General features: G+C 32.4%; 1 protein-coding gene across 1 annotated transcript in view; it reads right to left on the bottom strand.

Annotated features, from left to right (window-relative positions):
- Positions 1-19,558, bottom strand: part of LOC140443015 (terminal nucleotidyltransferase 4B-like) — a 48,049-nt gene that overhangs the window by 8,965 nt on the left and 19,526 nt on the right. Inside the window, 5 exon segments of the mRNA XM_072534040.1 lie at positions 2,335-2,450; positions 2,453-2,549; positions 2,552-2,742; positions 2,745-2,921; positions 10,884-11,077. Coding sequence (XP_072390141.1) covers positions 2,335-2,450; positions 2,453-2,549; positions 2,552-2,742; positions 2,745-2,921; positions 10,884-11,077 — 775 coding nt within the window.

Raw genomic sequence — 19,558 nt, 5'->3', positions numbered from 1 at the left:
CATAAATAAATATCAATGCGTTAATAAAAAAACTGATATTGATAAACTAAGCAATATCTATAATTACATTCTGTCTTACGAAAATTAATACTATAATTTTCTAATATTAGATTTTCTGACTATAAATACTATAATTTCAAAAAATTTAAATATTCATATTTGGCGCCACTTTGTACGTAACCATAATAACAATCAAGAGCTAGTTATCAACAACAAAAAATATAATAAACAGAAACGAGTGTCTTTCTGACATAAATCAAACATCAACATAATCAATGTCATAATGAATTTGTACAAAATTAAAATATTGTACTTACATAACTAGATAATTTTAATAAGTTAAGTTTTAATGTTTTGTAAATTTGAAAATTTAATGGATTAACCTCATGTTGTAAGTTTTTATACTAGTTTTATACAATGCTATTTAATTTTAATTTCATTGTATTTACTGATACCATATTTTAGCATATCCTGAAGAAGCAAATAAATTTTGCGAAAGCTAGACAAGAACAAAGAGTTTCACTTTCCTGCCCTATTAATGACTGCAACCCCAAAATAAAACTTTATTTTACATAACGTGTCAGTCAATAATACCTAACTACTTTATATATATATATATATATATATATATATATATACTATATATATATATATATAATATATATATATAAGAAATACTGGATATTATTGACTGTCGATATGAACAAACAACACAGTTTATTAGGGCTGCAGTCAGTAGGTTTGGCCGGGATGTTATAGAAACACTCTTTTGACTTTTGGTCGAGCTTTCGGAATTCTTTTATTCCTTCTTCAAGACACTGTAATTAGAAGAAAGTATAAATATTTACAACATATCTTAAATTGTCATTACAACTTACTAGTCGTTGAGATTATTTGTGTAAAGCTACGACACTCAACATTAAAAACACACATATAAAATATAACATGTAAAATACTGGACAAAATACATTTTAAAATTTAGTTGGAAAGTTAAAATTTTGTTAGTGACATCTTTTAATGGTGTGTTTTGACTGATCCATAGAGAACAGAAAAAAAACAAAAATAGTGTGATTAAAAGGTAATTAGGAGTTCTTGCTATTATATTAATGGAAGTAGTATATTAAACCTGTCTTGATAGTATGCAACATGTTTTGTATGCAGGTGTATTATGGTGAGTTTTGTCAGACAAAACATCAAAAATAAATAAAGATTTACTTTTACATATACTCACCATAATACACCTGCATACAAAACATGTTGCATATTATCAAGACAGGTTTAATATACTACTTCCATTAATATAATAGCAAGAACTCCTAATTACCTTTTAATCACACTATTTTTGTTTTTTTTCTGTTCTCTATGGATCAGTCAAAACACACCATTAAAAGATGTCACTAACAAAATTTAACTTTCCAACTAAATTTTAAAATGTATTTTGTCCAGTATTTTACATGTTATATTTTATATGTGTGTTTTTAATGTTGAGTGTCGTAGCTTTACACAAATAATCTCAACGACTAGTAAGTTGTAATGACAATTTAAGATATGTTGTAAATATTATACTTTCTTCTAATTACAGTGTCTTGAAGAAGGAATAAAAGAATTCCGAAAGCTCGACTAAAAGTCAAAAGAGTGTTTCTATAACATCCCGGCCAAACCTACTGACTGCAGCCCTAATAAACTGTGTTGTTTGTATATATATATATATATATATATATATATATATATATATATATATATTATATATATATATATACGAGAGGGTTAATGCGAGTGAATAATAAAAGTAAAATGTATTTCCGTGTATGAATTGGTATCAATAGACTGTTATAACTTTAATTCTGATGCCCTACGTCTTCAGACAGTCGGGTAGATACAAATTCATACACGGAAAGCCAGCGAATGTGTCCTGCCATTTCCACTATTCTAGTGTAAGCTGCACAAAGCGCCACCTATTTGGTAGCCTTAAACGAAAACGCCTGTCGTTATCTGTCTTTTTGAGCTCTACGAAATGTGTAAAAGATTTACAAATTTCAGCAAGAGCTTTGCCACGGCTTTGATGAACTGAGACGCCGAATATATAAATATATTTTATATGCACAGATATTTTCACGGTCATAACCGTTTAGATAATTCTCAAGCTCCATAACTACCATATTGCAGCGAAACCGGTCCTATTGCGGCCTTCAAGAGAAAACAATTTGAAACATATTTTGCATAATTCGGTCTTTAATCATTAAATGCTGTCTTTCTCGACGATATAATAACAATAACCTAGTTAAAAACAGTTAACAGTTTTTTGATGTAAAAAGAATTAAAATAACAACTTACCGTCAATACACCATAACTACTTCTACCAATATCGTTTGAAGGTTGCAGGGGGTCTTCTATACACAACATACTAGGTCTGTGGCCGTCGACCATCTCCTTCTGCATCTCCTCCTTGTCAGATACTTTCCTCCGTCTCGTATCCGAATGCCAGTCTTAATATAGTTGAATTTCCTACCGTACAGCTCGAAGAATTCTATCAAAAGGACCCCGACGTTAAGGTGGCCGTTCTGACGATATCCTGTCTGGGATGCAGCTGCAGAAAACTGATGCACATCAATATCAAACTATAACTCGAAATACCACCGGTAAAAACTTCGTTTAAGTCTCTTTGAAAAAGGAATTGTTTCAGGACATATACTAATTTGGGTAAAACTGGGAATTTTTCGATGAAGTTCTTTATGAGTTCGCCGATTTGACTCCGTTGCACATATTAAAAGAAATGTCCCACTTTGATGTCTGTTTTTTATCGGTTAGTTTAACGATGGGCACTGACGCTTTATCCAACACTTTTATACTGTCCTGCACAGCGATGTCCTTTTCTAAAAATTCTTGTTCTAGAGTTCTTAATGGGAGATGTGACCATTTTCCTAAAATATTACCGCATTAAAAATCATATCAAATTGTAACTGATGTAAACAAATGGAAGCGGAGACAAAATCCGGCAATCGGCTCCAAATTATGACCCAAAATCAAACTAGAGTTGCGCTATAAAATTTTACGAATAAAATTAAAAATTTTTTGGTAAGTGCCGAGAATTGATCCGAGAACGTTCTGCTTGGTAAGCTAGCATCCCAGTCACTGAACTATAGTCGCCATTAATAAGATAAATTAGTAAACATGAAGTAAATACGAGGATCCTTCGTTATGAGGCTCCCACAGTGAGCATCATTGGTAGACATTATATGAATCGCATAGTATCAAAATCGCCAAAAACGCCATTTTTCCAGTTTTGAGATATGTACTCCCCTGGATTCGTCTCAGTAATACCTTAGCCCAGTCCGGTTATGCAAAAATCATCGATTTCACAGTAAAATTTTTCGCAGATATCTAAAGCTTTTAAGGCAGGTAGATGACGAATAGATGAAAAGTACTCGTATTTTTTACCTTGCGTTTTTTTTAAACAATAATTTATGGTCACAATTTGATTTTTTGTCTATAAGTTTTTTCCCTTATATTTTACCTAAACAATATTTATATCATTTTTTATATCAATAATATCTTTATTTTCCCGTTTTTTAAATTAAAATTGATAAATAATTTACGGATATATTTGCAAAAAGCAGTTTTTTTGCACTAATTTATACATTTTATTAATTTTTTTATTAGCAAAATAAAATGTTATTAAATGACATTTGAACATCGAGGAATTACCGTCTTTTAAATTTGTGCGAAATTTCCCCCGATCGACCAAATAGTTTAAAAGTTATTTAATTTATTTATACCTGACACTAAATATTTAAACTATTGAACTTGCTCTATTAATGATGCTAGACACATTTAGCAAATTCATAGGATTCTTTAAGACTCAAACTATCTCAGAAGTTAAATGCATATTGCGTTTTCATCGAAATTATTTACAAAATAAACGTTTGAAAAAGGGGTATATTTTTTACTTATAAACAACTGTAATAACTTCTATATTTTCAAGCTACAGACTTGTACGTACAACCATTGGATAGCTGGTAAAAAATTCACATTAAAAAAAAAACCTTCTATGACAAATAGGAACGAAGTTAGGGACTATTTTTTTAAAAACCATATCTCCATTGTTTATAAACATTAAGAAGTAAAACTTGCACAAATAAGTAACAAACACTTGTACTTGTATAAAAACTTGTAACAAAGTAAGTTTTTACGGTAAATTTCAAATGGACTTAATTTTTCCGAGGTTTTCCATATTTCCCGGCCAGTGAAAACTATGTAGTTATTCATATTTCGACAAGCTACCCCAGATTAAAAAAAAAGAGGTTTCTAGCTGCAATGGAAGCCGAGATAATGTAAATTTCCTACGTGTTTCAATTTGAAGTTCCGATCTCGAAAAAAAAAAACGGAGCTGAAACAGTTATCCCCTCCACTTTCCTATGTCGATCTTTCGAAAGTAACTTCGTTTCGATGAGCTGTAAGTTTCGAAAAATTGGATGAATTTTATAGCTATAAGTTTCAATATAAAGTTTAGATATTCATTGAAAATTTTTGCAAATTTTACTTCTTTTTTTTTCTACTTTATAAACAATGGAGATATGATTTTTTTAAAAAATAGTCCCCAACTTCGTTCCTATTGGTCATAGTTTTTTTTTAATGCGAGTTTTTTACCAGCTATCCAATGGTTGTACGTACAAGTCTGTACGTCCTCGATGTTCAAATGTATTAATAACATTTTATTTTGTTAATAAAAAAATTAATAAAATTTATAAATTAGTGCAAAAAAACTGGCTTTTTGCAAATATCCCCATAAATTATTTATCAATTTTATTTTAAAAAACGGGAAAATAAAGATATTATTGATATAAAAAATGATATAAATATTGTTTATGTAAAATATAAGGGAAAAAAACTTGTAGACAAAACATCAAATTGTGACCATAAACTATTGTTTAAAAAAAAACGCAAGGTAAAAATACGATTACTTTTTCATCTATTCGTCATCTAGTAACCCCACCTATGTCTTAAAAGCTCCAGATATCTGCTAAACATTTTTCGACCTTTTTTTTTAACCAGACCTATCGACTGGTAGTAAATTCTGGTAAAGACTAGTTCAGTAATAAAACAGTCAAAATTTTGCATAAAAAACATCACAGTTTGCCTTCCGTTTCACAGTAACCTATGTTTTGGAAGATTTCCGTATCAAAACAAACCAATGTTGAGCCAATCAGGAGACTTTCTTTCATTCATGTGACCTGAATATCGTAAACAACAAACATGGCCAATTCACTTTAATAAGTGCTTGGTTATTTACAATTTTTTAGCATTTAATAGCACATTAATCGAAATTTAAAAACTTTTAAATTAATACAAAAAATGGATATTTCACCCGTGACAGTAACACCAACTAAATGCCGAAAAGAATTAGACAACCTGAAAAATGGAAATTTAATGTTAAGAAACGTCTCAGGTAAGTGTACTATTTATAACAGTATGGCTTAAACCTCTATTTGAATGTAAAATCTCTTGTTTTTGACCCACCAATTTTTCAGATATATCCGAAAAGTACCAAAACAACCGCAGTGCAGCACAAATCAACAGCTTTTGAGAGCAGAAAATTACAACTAAGTAACTTGCAGAAGTCAACAAACGATTATACTCCGATTCAACAAAGATTGCACAAGATGCATTTATATTAAATAGTATTGAAATAGAGGATGTAAAATGACGACGTAAGCAGCAAGAATTGCAAGATGGAAGTCTAGGAGATCAGCGAAAACAACGACGTGCAAAATATCTTATTAATTTAAGTGATAAAACGGTTGTAAATGTCTGCCTAAAGGCATTTCTGAATATATTTCATATTACACAACAAAGAGTTATAATCATTGAAAATTATAAAAAGGACAATAATGTACCTAGGGGTGGAGACAGAAAGACAACAAAATTTTTAACTAAGAAGCAAAGTGTTATGGCTATTATAATGAAGCTAAAATGTATCGAGTTAAATTATTGCTGTGGCAAATCCGAACGAATATATCTGTCTGAAAACTTATAACATTACTAAGCTTTACCATTTTTACTTAAGTGATCCGTCAAATGAACCTGTTAAGAGACTTTTTCCGGGAGGTGTTTAACAAGAATTTCAATTAGGCTTCGTACACCACGTACAGATATGTATTCCATATGTTATCACTATAAAAATGATCTGAAGGAGATGAGAAAGCTGATTTAATATGTGAAAAAAGAATCCACAAGCTACGAGCCAGGGTATTCTTTAATTACTTGAAGGAAGAAAATACCAACAAAATCGCTGTTTTCTTCGACCTTCGAAAAAACCTGCCCTTACCAAAAGTACCAGACCAGCAGGTATATTACAACAGGGCAGCTTTATTTACATAATCTCACTGTCGTTCGGGGATACTCAAAGGCTAGGCTTGGGCTTCAGAACTCATTCAGCTATTGCTGGACCGAGGACCAATACAGGAAATCTTCCAATCATGTAGCTTCTGCAATGTGACTCCGTTTATGCCAAACAATTATGTCAAAGGTAACTACTTTGAGATTTGTCTGTGACGGATTTGGCGGTTAAAATACAAACATGATTGTGCTTACTACGTGCTTGAGATGGTTATGTACGCGAGCTCCAGTGAATATAAAAACAACGGAGCTATTATTCCCTGTTAGAGGGCACTCATTTATCCCCCCAATAGGATATTTGGGCTGATTGAAAGAGAAATAGATGTTGAAGAAGAAGTACGACAACAAAGCATAAAAGCAAGTAAAGCGGCGGGATCTCTTAATGACACAATCTGGAAGAAAAAAAAAACAAGAATCTATAAAGCAGCAATTAGACCTATATTAACATACACGGCAGAGACAAGATCTAACACATCTAAAACGAGACGACTACTAGTCTCAACAGATATGAAATACTCCGACAAATATCAGGGAAAAGTCTGTTGGATAGGGAGAGAAACGAAAACATAAGAAGAGCATGCAATATAGAAGACATAAATGGATAGGTGAATGGCAGAGGATAGGATAGTACGAATAACACGAGACAAGTCACCGAATGAACGAAGAAGTATTGACAGACCAAGAAAAGATGGTGTGATAATTTATAACAATTTATTAGGCTAATATTGAAGAAGAAACAGGCTTTAAAGCCTACATAAAAGAAGTAAGATAATGAAGAAGAAAGAGAAATAAAAAATCTTGAAGTTGTAGCAAATCCCGCAGAATATTACAATGAAATGAAAGATTATACCACTGTTTTGTTAGCTGACCAAGATTTAACTTTTTCGACTGAAAGACCGAGGCTGACAGCTTCATTAAAGCTGCAAGGCAGTGGCATTTTAAACTTACCGAATCCATCAAAAACCTGGAGACATTTTGGTGAAGGGTGATCCAAATTTCAACGTTTCAACTGGGAGTGTCTCGAAGCTTAACCAAGATTAAAGAAAGGTTATCGCGTATCAATCCTACCATACTTGAAGCCAACAATATATAAAATATCAGTCGGGAGAAGTTAAAAAACGTCAAGAATTTGCTTGAAATTCATTTTGGAGACATTTGGATCCAAAATCCAAGGTTGGAATACTACCTATACAGAACATGGATCTAACAAGCGTACCTAACGAAGACTCATTTCTGTGGTCCACAAAGTGAAGAAAATATAAGCACTATCTGTGTATTTCATTAAAATAAAATTAATTTTGACAAGAATGACTTTTGATTTAACTACACCCATTTCAAATGACTTGTAGGCAGCAACATTTGTATCAAAGTAAACAAAGTTACTGTATTAGTATCACAATCATCAATGTTCATTATCCCTTTGAATTTTCTTAGTAGATACTTGACAGACTATAAAAAATGTGTGTGAAACAAAATCCTCATTACATATTACAACAAATTATAGTAATTAGGCAAATCGTAACCGAAATAAAGCTACCACAGAATTTTGCGGTTCCTGTAAAATTGATCAAGGTGGAGAATTATCGACTTTGATAATATGTGACTCATATTGAGTAGACACTCAATACTGTACACCCGCGATATAACAATACATGAAATACACTTTAACTATGTCAAATTCTTGTCATTCGCGTTTTTTATTTTTGTCATCTCTACTGATTTGTGTACACCTTTCACGATATTCTCCAATTCAGGCTTTGTACGAACACTTTTGAAACTAAAGTGTGATTATAGTGATGAGTTTAATACAAAAGAAAAGGAATAAAATATTATAAGTCAACTAAACTCTAAATACGAAAAATTTACCAAAATTAAAGTATAAACAACAAACTTTCCTCAGTTGTCAACAAAAAAACAGTTATAGCCATATATGTAGTAATAATAAACTAGATGTAGAACTCTGCGAAAACAAGTGAAGCCCATTTTTTAATGCGCGTGTTGTCCGCTAGGTGGACACAAATAAGGGGACAAAAAAATGTAAACAATGTTTGAAATTTCACTTGTTTTCTGTGATTGGTTTTTTTAAGCTTAAAGTAAGATAATTTCCTGGCCGAAAAATAATCATTTTTTACAAAGTTTTATTAAAAAATCCTTTATAAAAAGGTATAATAATATAAAAAGAGTCTTTTCGGGCTTCATCACAGAACGTTTTCGGAATGACTATTCCGTCGATTTAAAACAAGTATGATCGCTTTAATTAAAGCAAACGTGCAGGTTAAATTTTGACTAGGCGTTATAGCAAAAATGTGGTTTAATACTTAAGTCTGAACAAAGCAGTCAATATAACCGGAAGTATGTGTCTAAATATAACTATAGCCAACATTGTGTATAATTGAATAATGTTAAAAATTCGATTACCTATAACAGTAGCAAACATCAATATGTTGGGATAAAAGTGAAATCTACTCTTAAGGATTTTTAGAGAATTGCTGAAGTGGTATTGTTAGAGATGGGATGAAGTTGGGTTCTAAACACTGAGTCTCTAGAAGTTAATACTGTAACGAACAAGCTAATTTCGACGTATCCCATATAACGGTTACATCTCTCGAAAAGATAATGTGTGTTCGAGAATCTTCAAGATGTATCGACCTGCTGACAGAACGAGACGTTCATACAAGCGAGAATAGAGGTGGAATATTCCAGATTATTCTAGTAAATAACGACTTTGGAATGGCTGAAAAACGTATACAGTTCCTGCTCAATTTATTAGACTCACCATAAAAATTTCAATTTTTTTTTATTTAAATCGCACTTAAAGTACTGGATACTACGGTGTTAAATGGATTGCATAACTATTGGGTACATAGTGACATAGAAAATAGCATAATTTTTTCTTAGAATTGTCAAAAATTTACAGTTGACAGAATGTGCTCAAAGTGTGGAGTAACTAATTGTTTTACATTTTGAGTTTTTTTACTTAAAACATAGATTTGTGGTAAATTTATTTTAAATTTGCACTATTAAGTATTGATATCATTACATAATAGTGTTACTTTTGATTTTGGTTAATTCTGAATCATAAAAAAGACGATTAATCTTGTATTGGAATTTTTTAATGAGTAAATCTAAAGATCTTCGTGTTGAGAAAATCTCGTTCATTACCGCTCTATTAGAGAACACAGCACTTAGTCAAAGAGAGATAGCACGAAAATGTGGTGTATACCAGTCGCCAGTGAGAAGATTGGGTCAAAAACACAAAGAAAGTGACGTCAGTTCGGAAGGGCCGGTGTGGCAAAAAAACCTTTAGTCACCCCCAAGGCGCAACGAATTTAATAAAAAATTATCTGTAACACACAGGAGGGCCACCCATAGAGATTTAAGAAATAAGTTGGAAGAAGCAGGATGCTCAGTATCGGTGGCCATCGTACTCCGAAATTTGTATGGCATGGGCTTCAAATGTTAAGAAGCCAAAACTAACACCGCAAATGCTCAAAAAACGCTTAGCTTGGGCCAAGATTCATAAAAACTGGCCTGTTAATGATTGGCGTAAGGTAAATTATTACAAATAATTTTATTTTCGCACTTTATAATTGTTATTCACATTCAAAGATTTGCTTCAGCGATGAAGTAACATTTCAAATAATGTATGACAAGGCACAGTTTGTCCGAAGACATCCAGGGGAAAAATATGAAAAAGTGTGTGTAATTAATACAATTAAAACATCCCACCTCAGTAATTATATGGTTGGTGATTAGTGGCAAAGGTATGGGACGTTTGTATATCGTAAAAGGAACCATGGGACAAGACCAATATAAAAGGGTTTTGCAGACAAGATTGATTTCACAAGTGAACGAATGCTTTGGTAACAGCCATAATATATTTAGGCAGGACGTAGCACATTGCCATACGGCCAAAAGTATTAAACATTTTTTGTTAGAACAAGAAATTCTGCTCTTACCATGGCCCGGCAACTCACCAGACATGAAGCCCATTGAAAATGTCTGTGAGATCTTAAAAAGAGAGTTAGCCAAGGAAATAATTACCAACAAGGTGTAGTTGATAGAAAGAATCATTTTCCATTGGAATCATACCGAAAATTTAAAAGAAATCGCAGGAAAATGCATAAATAGCATGCCTAGGAGAGTGGCTGCACTGCTTGTTGGGTGACGTTTTCGTCTCTAACGACTGGAGTAAATTTGATTATAAGAGTCTAATAAATTGAGCAGGGACTGTATATACTTTATATTTGAATAAACCCTTTGATTATGTCAAGCTAGTAGTCATGTAAGTTATTCAGGAGCAATATTTTGTAGTAATTTAAAATATTAACACTTATTAACGAACCACCTTGTACAAAATACCCAAATAAAAAATATGACTGAAAGGTATGGAGCAGTTTTTTTTTAATTTAATCTCTTTTGTTTTTATCTTATCTAATAAGAGACTTGAAGTGCATATATGTATATATTTTAGTGTTTGTACAAACCTATAACTACAAGGTCAATGTCACTAGTCGGTAGATAAAGCCCCGTTCTATAAGATCCAAAAATCTCGACTTTAGCTTCGCTCCACTTTGAGGTGATGATTTTTTCAATGCGATTTACGACTTCCAACCGGATTCTGTCTTCGGCGTATGTTGGACTCATATAGCGGTAGAAATGATCTATTTCTTGATTTAGCCTGAAACAATAGTTAAACAAATTAAAATACTAAAACCCCCTCTTCATTTATCTGATTATCACTTTACAACGCCCCCGAGAACCATTTCTACAACAGATTAGATGTCTCATGGTCGAGAAAATTCGTGCCATAGTAAATAATAAACGTTCTTAGATTTATTAAAGATAAACAGGTTAAAAATAAAAAAGACTTACAATTGCCACAAGGAAACTAAATTCATGTAACTGGCTGTATACCATGTATCACAAAAAAATTTATTTAAAAATTTCTTTATAAAAGGTATAAAATTAAAAACCCTATCGGGCTACATCACAGAACGTTTTCGGAATTAATATTCCATCATCAGTACTATCTGGATGTACACGTTTGAAGCCACAGTGGCTTGCGCTCGAAAGACGCGCCAGGTGCGAGTTAAACGCATCAGCTGGGTCAAATTCAAATGACTATATTTTAACGAAAACTGCACCAAAATGAGTTTAGTAAAGCTCGAAATGTTCGTTTTCCATTGTACTATAGTCCTTATTAACATGATACTTAATGTTTTGATCTCATACCACCGCAAAATCGTTATAAACAAATTGCGATTGTTTTTTTTTACACCTAAATTGTATACTTTATTTGGACCTGTTTGGACATCTGGCGAGTATACTACAAGGACAAAGATCCAAATATTCCGATCAAATGTCATGTCTGTTCTACTCTATGGATGTGAAACCTGGAAAGTGACAAACACTCTCACAGACAAACTGCAGGTCTTTGTTAACAAATGTCTGCGAAGAATTGTTCGTATATTCTGGCCTAACACCATCAGAAACGAAGATCTGCTACACCTGACCGAACAAAAGAGGGTACAAAATGAAATTAAGTCCAGAAAATGGGGTTGGATCGGTCACACACTCCGAAAAAATAGTTGCAGTATCGCAAAGACTGCCCTAGAGTGGAATCCCCAAGGGAAAAGAAAAAGAGGTCGCCCAGTACAAACTTGGAGAAGATCCATCATGGACGAGATAAGAGGCCAAGGAAAGTCTTGGAATGAGGTGAAGACCTTAGCGCAAAATAGAACCCGATGGCGCGTTTTCACTGAAGCTCTATGCTCCACTTAGTTCAAGAACCTTATTGTATATTTATAGAACTTAGTGAAAAATTGATAAAATTTAATTTTTTAAAATTCATTTTAAAGCTTATAATCATAGCTTTAAAATGAGGTGCCTTAAATCTTTTTACGTCGAGCAAAAGCAAAGTTATAAGCAAAAATGTCTAATATAGTCGATCATTTGTTATTTTTTAATAATAAATTTGCAATATCTTGATTTCTAATGGACCGTTTTTAATTTTTCAAAGTTTGTTTTGTTTGTTTTTCTTTAGAAACAAAACATAATTTGAAAAAAGGATAAGGTGAAATGGGAAAAATGTGATAATAGGGCAAATATGACGATGACTTACAGATGTAGCACAAATTAAAATATAGTGCCGGGGTCTACATTACAACAGTTAAAGGTTGCGTACAAATCCACCCACCATTAGAAAGAAAATGTGAAACAAGAATACAGGGTAATTGTGATATGTATACATTTACCCCGTTGCTTCAGATTCATCATGGTGCGTACATACATAAAAAATAAGTGCATCTGATGCAAAATACAAGAAGACTTGAATTTAGAAATGTTAAAAGTAAATACAGGACGAAACACTATATATGGCGCTTGCAAACAATTCGATATACCGTATGAACACTCTACAGTCGAATTCGAGGAATCCGGGGAGCAAAACAAGCTAAGAACGCCCAATAAGTATTCTAATTGCAGAAGAATTAAAATTGGTCAATGGTTTAAAGATTCTAGAAAAATTCGGATTCGGCACGTCCAGGAATGAGGTATTTAAAGTTGTTGGAAAATTAGTAACTGAAAATAAAATTAAAACAAATTTTAAAGTCGGTATACCTGGAGAGGATTGGTTCCTTAATTTTAAGGAACCGTCATAATATGAGTCTAAAAATCCCACAAAATGTAGAATATGCTAAGAAAGCATTAGACCCATTCATAACAAAAATATGACCAAGCTTGAGCTTCTTGACAAGCTTCATAGAGAATGGAACTTAGATGAAAGGAGCCTAAGTATAGATCCGAGGAAAATCTAAAGTAATTGATGCAGTCAACAAAGCTTCTTTGAGAACAGTAAGTTACCCAGGTAAAGAAAACACAACTATTCTTTTAATGTGCAACGCAGCTGGTTGTAAAGCCCCACATTAATAATACTTTAAGGGAAGCATTTGTGGAACCAGTGATTGCACCTCAAAAAGCAGACTTTCCGGGTACCGTTTATGCTGTCAGTATGAAAGGCTAGATGGAGAGTAATATGTTTACAAACTACTTTCGGAAAACTTTGATTCCAGCACTTGGTCTAGAACGTCCCGTTTTAATCATTAAATGATTAAACTCAACCCATTTAAGCTTGGAAATACTTAAAGCAGCGATAACAACATAACTATATTAAAACTACCACCACACAACAGTCATCTTTTGCAACCATTAGATCTGTCTGTTTTTCGGCCACTTAAAACTAAAATCGGATGAAAAGTTGATATCTTGGCAAAGACAGCATGAGGACCAAAAACTGCCAAAGAGAATGTTTTCGCAGTTTCTCTGCGAAACCTAGAAAGCTATTTCAACAAAAGGTAAACAGGGTGGATTCCGAAAAGGTGGAATTTTTCCAATTAACAAAAATGTTAGAATAGATGGGTGGAAGTCAGAATAGATGGACAACTTACAGAACCTATAGAAATAGGCAGCGGAATAAGACAAAGGGATTCATTGAGCCCCATGCTCTTCAATTTGATCGTGGATAAAATCATCAAAAGCGTTAACAAAGGAAGAGGATACAGAATGGGAAACAAGGAAATAAAAATACTCTGTTACGCAGACGACGCAATATTGATAGCCCATGATGAAGATAGTCTGCAAAGACTAGTCCACAAATAATTTTGCAAAAGAGCAAAATAATTTAATATGAAAATCTCATCTCAGAAAACTAAAACAATAGTAGTCAGCAAAGAACCAACCAGATGTATAATAGAAATTGATAGCATCAGTATTGAACAAGTACTGGAAATAAAATACCTTGGAGTTACACTGTCCAGCTATAGAGACCTGGACAAAGAATCGTTCCACTCAAACATGATCGGTCCGCTGGTGCGATGCTATTTCTCCTATCATCGTCCCATCCTCAACAAAATCACTCAAATAGAAATTAGTTAAGTTTAAGTTTACATGTACAATGTTTTAGTAAACAAAATATATTTCTATAGTTAAAATTTGTGCAATTCTTATTTTCATTCAATTCCTTGTTCCTATTGTGCAATTTAATAATATTCATATCAATAAGTATTCTACCGAGAAAAAGACGTTGTCACGTAAAATCTTCGCCCGTAAAACCGACTTTACTGGCAACCGATTTTTTTTTATACATAACAATTTAATAATGTTTATAAATAATATTTATTTAATCTAATTATATTTTAAATAAATAAATAAAAAATAGCAATAAAAAGCGATTTAAGAAAAGGTGTGTACATCCCGTAGTTATTAGCTGTTTTGTTTTGGTTAATTTTGCAATGAAAACACGATAAATGTTATTATTTTAACGTTGTACCCCAGCTTCAAAAATAAAGAGCAAAATTTAGTCAAGTAGAACCCGAAATTAGAGCAATTAGAGCAGATAATTTGACTAAATGTGCGCTTGAACCCGACAAGTTTTTAGTTGTGAGAGAAATTTGGCGTTTTGATTGTTTATTTAAAAATATTTTCATTAAAAAATTAATAATACCCTATTTTAGATGAGTCTTTTCGTAATACCTCATACTACACATTTCAACTGTAAAACCGGTCCACACAGTTGTGTCGAGTAAAAATCTAACTTAATTGGCCATATAAGTTTTTTATTAACTCGATAACTCGTGCGATATCTTCCATTTGATTCCTGTAAAAACATTTTTGAGACCCCCTATATAATAGAAGATTCGCTATAAAGAATAACGTAGCTATAACGTAAATCACCTTTGTTTTATTTTGCATTCTCTGAAATTTATTAGAGGCGTTCTACTTTTATCTATTTATAGTTTTCAATGCTATTATTTGTGATATTTATACAATAGTATTTGAATCTTTAACCTCTATGTTTGTGTTCGTGTAATAGTTCAATTTTTATAAATGAAAAAGTTTACTTTTGGTCTGTGTCACATTTTTAATTTAACCCCCGGTATCACGTCAATAAAACAGAGCAGCTATGTTATTACTGTATCAAACCTACTGAAGAATACTTCGCTGAAAGTTTGATACAGATAATCACCCACTAACTTAACCACCAACTATTGCGATTATACGACATGAGAAACTAACTGCGTTATTAATGACATATTCACACACGCTAATCAAATATTGATCTGATCGGATCAGTTTTTCTGCGATGCATGAAACAAGAATATTGATAATAACTCTGTCTGCACTGTTATAGTATTGACTGAGTAGCTCAACAGATGTTTTATCAGTTTCAAGCCTTAACAACTCCACAAGCAGTGTTGTTAGGTGAACCGAGTAGCTCACTGGCGAAGCGTCCATTTAACCATTGTTACCATTTGTTTAAAAAAATCTCGCAAATAAATATTTTATGACTACTGTGAAATCATTTCATTTATATTTGTTACCAACAGAAATATGTGTTAATAGTAATTTAATAAAAAGCCAACTAGATGCACGAATATATTGACGAGTTTACGGGACTGGGTTGCAAGTTACGTTGCTACCAGTTTTGTTTGTGGATACACGTGTTATTGGTCTATCGGTTATCGGTCGGGGCCGGGTCGTGTCTGATTGTCTGAAACTTTTGAAAGCGAGAGAGCGTGGGTGCGCTCGGGATATTAGTAGGCTTGTTACCATTTTTTGTTTTGGTTACCTAGGGAGTTATAACTTGCTTATTTTTAATTATGTATTTTGCAGAGAACATGCCGTTAGTGAAATATCTTCATGTTTTCTCTGACGGTTGTGGAGCGCAAAATAAAAACAACACTGTATTAAGGTTTTTTTCCGCTTTGATTTCGCTTGGGAAAATTTAAGACCATTGAACATTATTTTCCTATTAGGGATCATTCCTTCCTACCCTGTGATAGGGATTTTGCGGTGATTAAAAGAAAAATTAGAAGAGTAGACCGTATATACACCATGGAAGAATACGGACAACTGATAAAAACTCCATGTAAATATAACCGCTTTAACGTGGTATTGATCAATGCTATAAGTGTATTTTTTATATAGTGTATTTTTATGTATGAGAGAGTAATAAAACAATAAATTATGTATGCAAATCCCTAAACTGTTGATACGGGTGACTCAATGAAAAACAGATATTTGTCAACAAGTTTACAGAAGTATATAGGAAAACAATTTTAAATTGAGTATGACCACCAGGTATAAAGGTTGGAGCAGAATAGAATACAATAGTTGTGAGGGTTACTAATCCCTAAATAAGGTTGCCAGTGTCGGGGTGATGGAGGTTAACAGGTACTAATGAATTTGCAAGAAATGTAAGATGTTTATTTTATTGGTTATATATAACCAATAAAAGTTTAATAAGTACCTACCTATTTGCAAAATAAAGTTTATTTCTTTAGATAAAATAAAACGTTTTATTTTATCTGAAATGAGTGCATTCCACGAAGTAAGGGTTTCAACAATCAAACATTTAATTCTTTAATTCCAGGAATCTACGACAGTAATTGACTAGATAATTACCTTCTAAACTTATTCCACAGAAAATGTGATAGTGGGTTTTTCCATTTTGTATATAGGAAGGTCCAAGTGGCGTATTCAAAATTCTAACAGTTCACTAAAAGTAGGTACTTCAGTTGTAAGGTGCAGTTTATTGTGTATACTAGTGTTATGGAAAATTTGGAAGTGCCGTGTAAACGCCGAAAAATTGGTACTCTAACAGTTAATGAAAAAACATTAATATTTAATTGTTTTAAATCATTTACAGACAAACGTTTATGTGAAAGTGTTGATGAGACCGTTGAGTTAGTTAGCAGTACACTTGGTGTTGGGAAATCTACGATTTACAGAGTTATTAAAGAAGAGAAATGTGGTAGTTTTCAAATGCCACGTAATGCTCCAGGGAAACCAAAATTTCAAATAGAATATCATTTTAAAGAAGGACTTCGACGGAAAGTGCATGAATTCTTCTTTAGACAAGAATTTCCAACATTGGATAAAGTTCTTGTCTCAGTTCGAGATGATATGGATTACCCAGAAATGAGTCGAAGTACGTTATGGAAACTTTTAAAAGAAATAGGCTTCCGCTGGAAAAAGAATCCCAGAAAGTCTATTTTATTAGAAAGAAGCGATATTGTCATATGGAGAAGACATTTTCTAAGAACCATAAAGGAAATGAGAAACCAAAAAAGAAAAATATTTTATCTTGATGAAACATGGATCAACGAGGGTCATACACCAAATAAATTTTGGCAGGATGAAACTGTTACAAGTCAAAGGCACGCTTTTGTAAATAACTTATCTACTGGTTTAAACCCACCATCAGGAAAGGGACGCAGGCTGATAATAGTACACATTGGCAGTTCAGACGGTTTTGTTGAAGGTGGTTTATTAACTTTTGAATCAACTCGTACCGGTGACTACCATGAAGACATGAACGCTGATGTCTTTCAAGAATGGTTCGAACAAATGATAGATCTTCTTCCTAAGAACTGTGTAATAGTAATGGATAATGCAAGTTATCACTCCAGACTTATAGAAGGACTGCCCACAACCAAGTGGTTAAAAAAAAGACTTGCAGAATTGGCTGAGTTCAAAAAATATTACGTACCATCCCGGATCTATAAGAAAGGAACTTTATTCGTTGTGTGCCCTTCATAAAGAAAAATTTAAAAAATACGAAATTGATGAAATTGCCAAAAATCGTGGAATGACAGTACTTAGATCCCCACCATATCATTGTGAATTAAACCCGATTGAACTGGTATGGGCACAGATAAAGAGTGAAGTTTCAAGAAAAAATACCACTTTTAAAATTCATGATGTTAAACAGTTGTTTTTGGAGGCCGTAAATAATGTAAAACCTGAAAACTGGGAAAAGGCAGTAAATCACACTATTAAAGAAGAGGAAAAAATGTGGAAGCTGGACAATAATACTGATAAAATGATCGAGCCAGTTATTATAAATCTTGGTTCTGAAAGTTCATCTTCTGAATCTGATTTGGATTTGTAACAAGTAGCTGTAAGTTTTATATTAATATTTTTATTCATCTATTTAACATACCTTAGACGGTTTTAAAAACTCTTTTTCTCTTTTGTAATTTTTAAAAATTAAAAAAAATGTGAATTTTTTAAAACCCTTTTTAATGTAGGCCAGTCAGTTCTAATATAGTGTGTGATAAAAGAGGTCACTTTTGTTTACATACACATAACACTTTATAACACTGAAATAATTCATTTATTTTTTACAATTATTCAAAGTAATTTTTCAATTAATCTTGAGCACGCCCATGGAGTGGTCGGAGCTACCAGTTAAAATTATGCTAATTACTCTCTCGTTCATAAAAATAAACTATAATATAAATTACAGTATTATGTGTATTTTGTTTCATTTTAATTCCTTATAAAGTTTAGTTTCAAGTGACGCTGAATAATTTATTTGAAAAACCCCATACTTAAGTCAATCAAGTTTGAGCGAGCTTATATAGAGCTTATTCTAAACAAGTCAAGAAACAGTGTATAAATGGAATTTGATCAGTTTTTAACATAGAAATCTTCATGTTTTCCTCACACAGTTTTTTCTTGATTTCCGAAAGATTGTTTTGTGACTTATGGGATTTCTCAAATAAGTGATTTACTTGAAGAAGAGTCTTAGATATGCAAAACTTGATTCTCTTCAGAATTTAGATCGTTAATGTTGACGCGGGAATTACAGAAGACCTAATTTCGACGTTAGCACCACTGGAAGAATACCGGAATGGTAGAAAAACGGTCAAATCGTTGTAAAACACATTGAAGACAGTTCTAAACAAAATAAAATTAATAATAAACGTTTGTGTATTACAACAAGAAATCAAATACATTTATTAACCACATAACAAGCTGCTCAAAAAATATAAAATTATATGAAATATATCTATTTGTGGTTTAAAACATGCTCTATATTGGATATAAAAAATTATGCTTACTGGTACAGCATCATCTCGTGTGGATACATTAATGGCACAAATGCCATGATTTAAAAAATATATCTACAGTATAGATAAAACCTTCATAAAACTTACAAACTACTCTCACTCACTAAAACTAAACTAATGATAAGGAATAGATGCCAAAACAAAAACCAGCATTATCAAGATTTTTTTTAATTTCGAGTGAAAAAGTTGAAACTAATTTGGTTTGTTTTAAATACACTACAAGTTTATGTAGACGAATTGGCACT

This window comes from Diabrotica undecimpunctata, chromosome 6, assembly GCF_040954645.1.
Source record: "Diabrotica undecimpunctata isolate CICGRU chromosome 6, icDiaUnde3, whole genome shotgun sequence".
NCBI lineage: Eukaryota > Metazoa > Arthropoda > Insecta > Coleoptera > Chrysomelidae > Diabrotica > Diabrotica undecimpunctata.
Note: the sequence above shows the minus strand (reverse complement) of the source record. Positions and strands in the feature narration are given on the sequence as shown.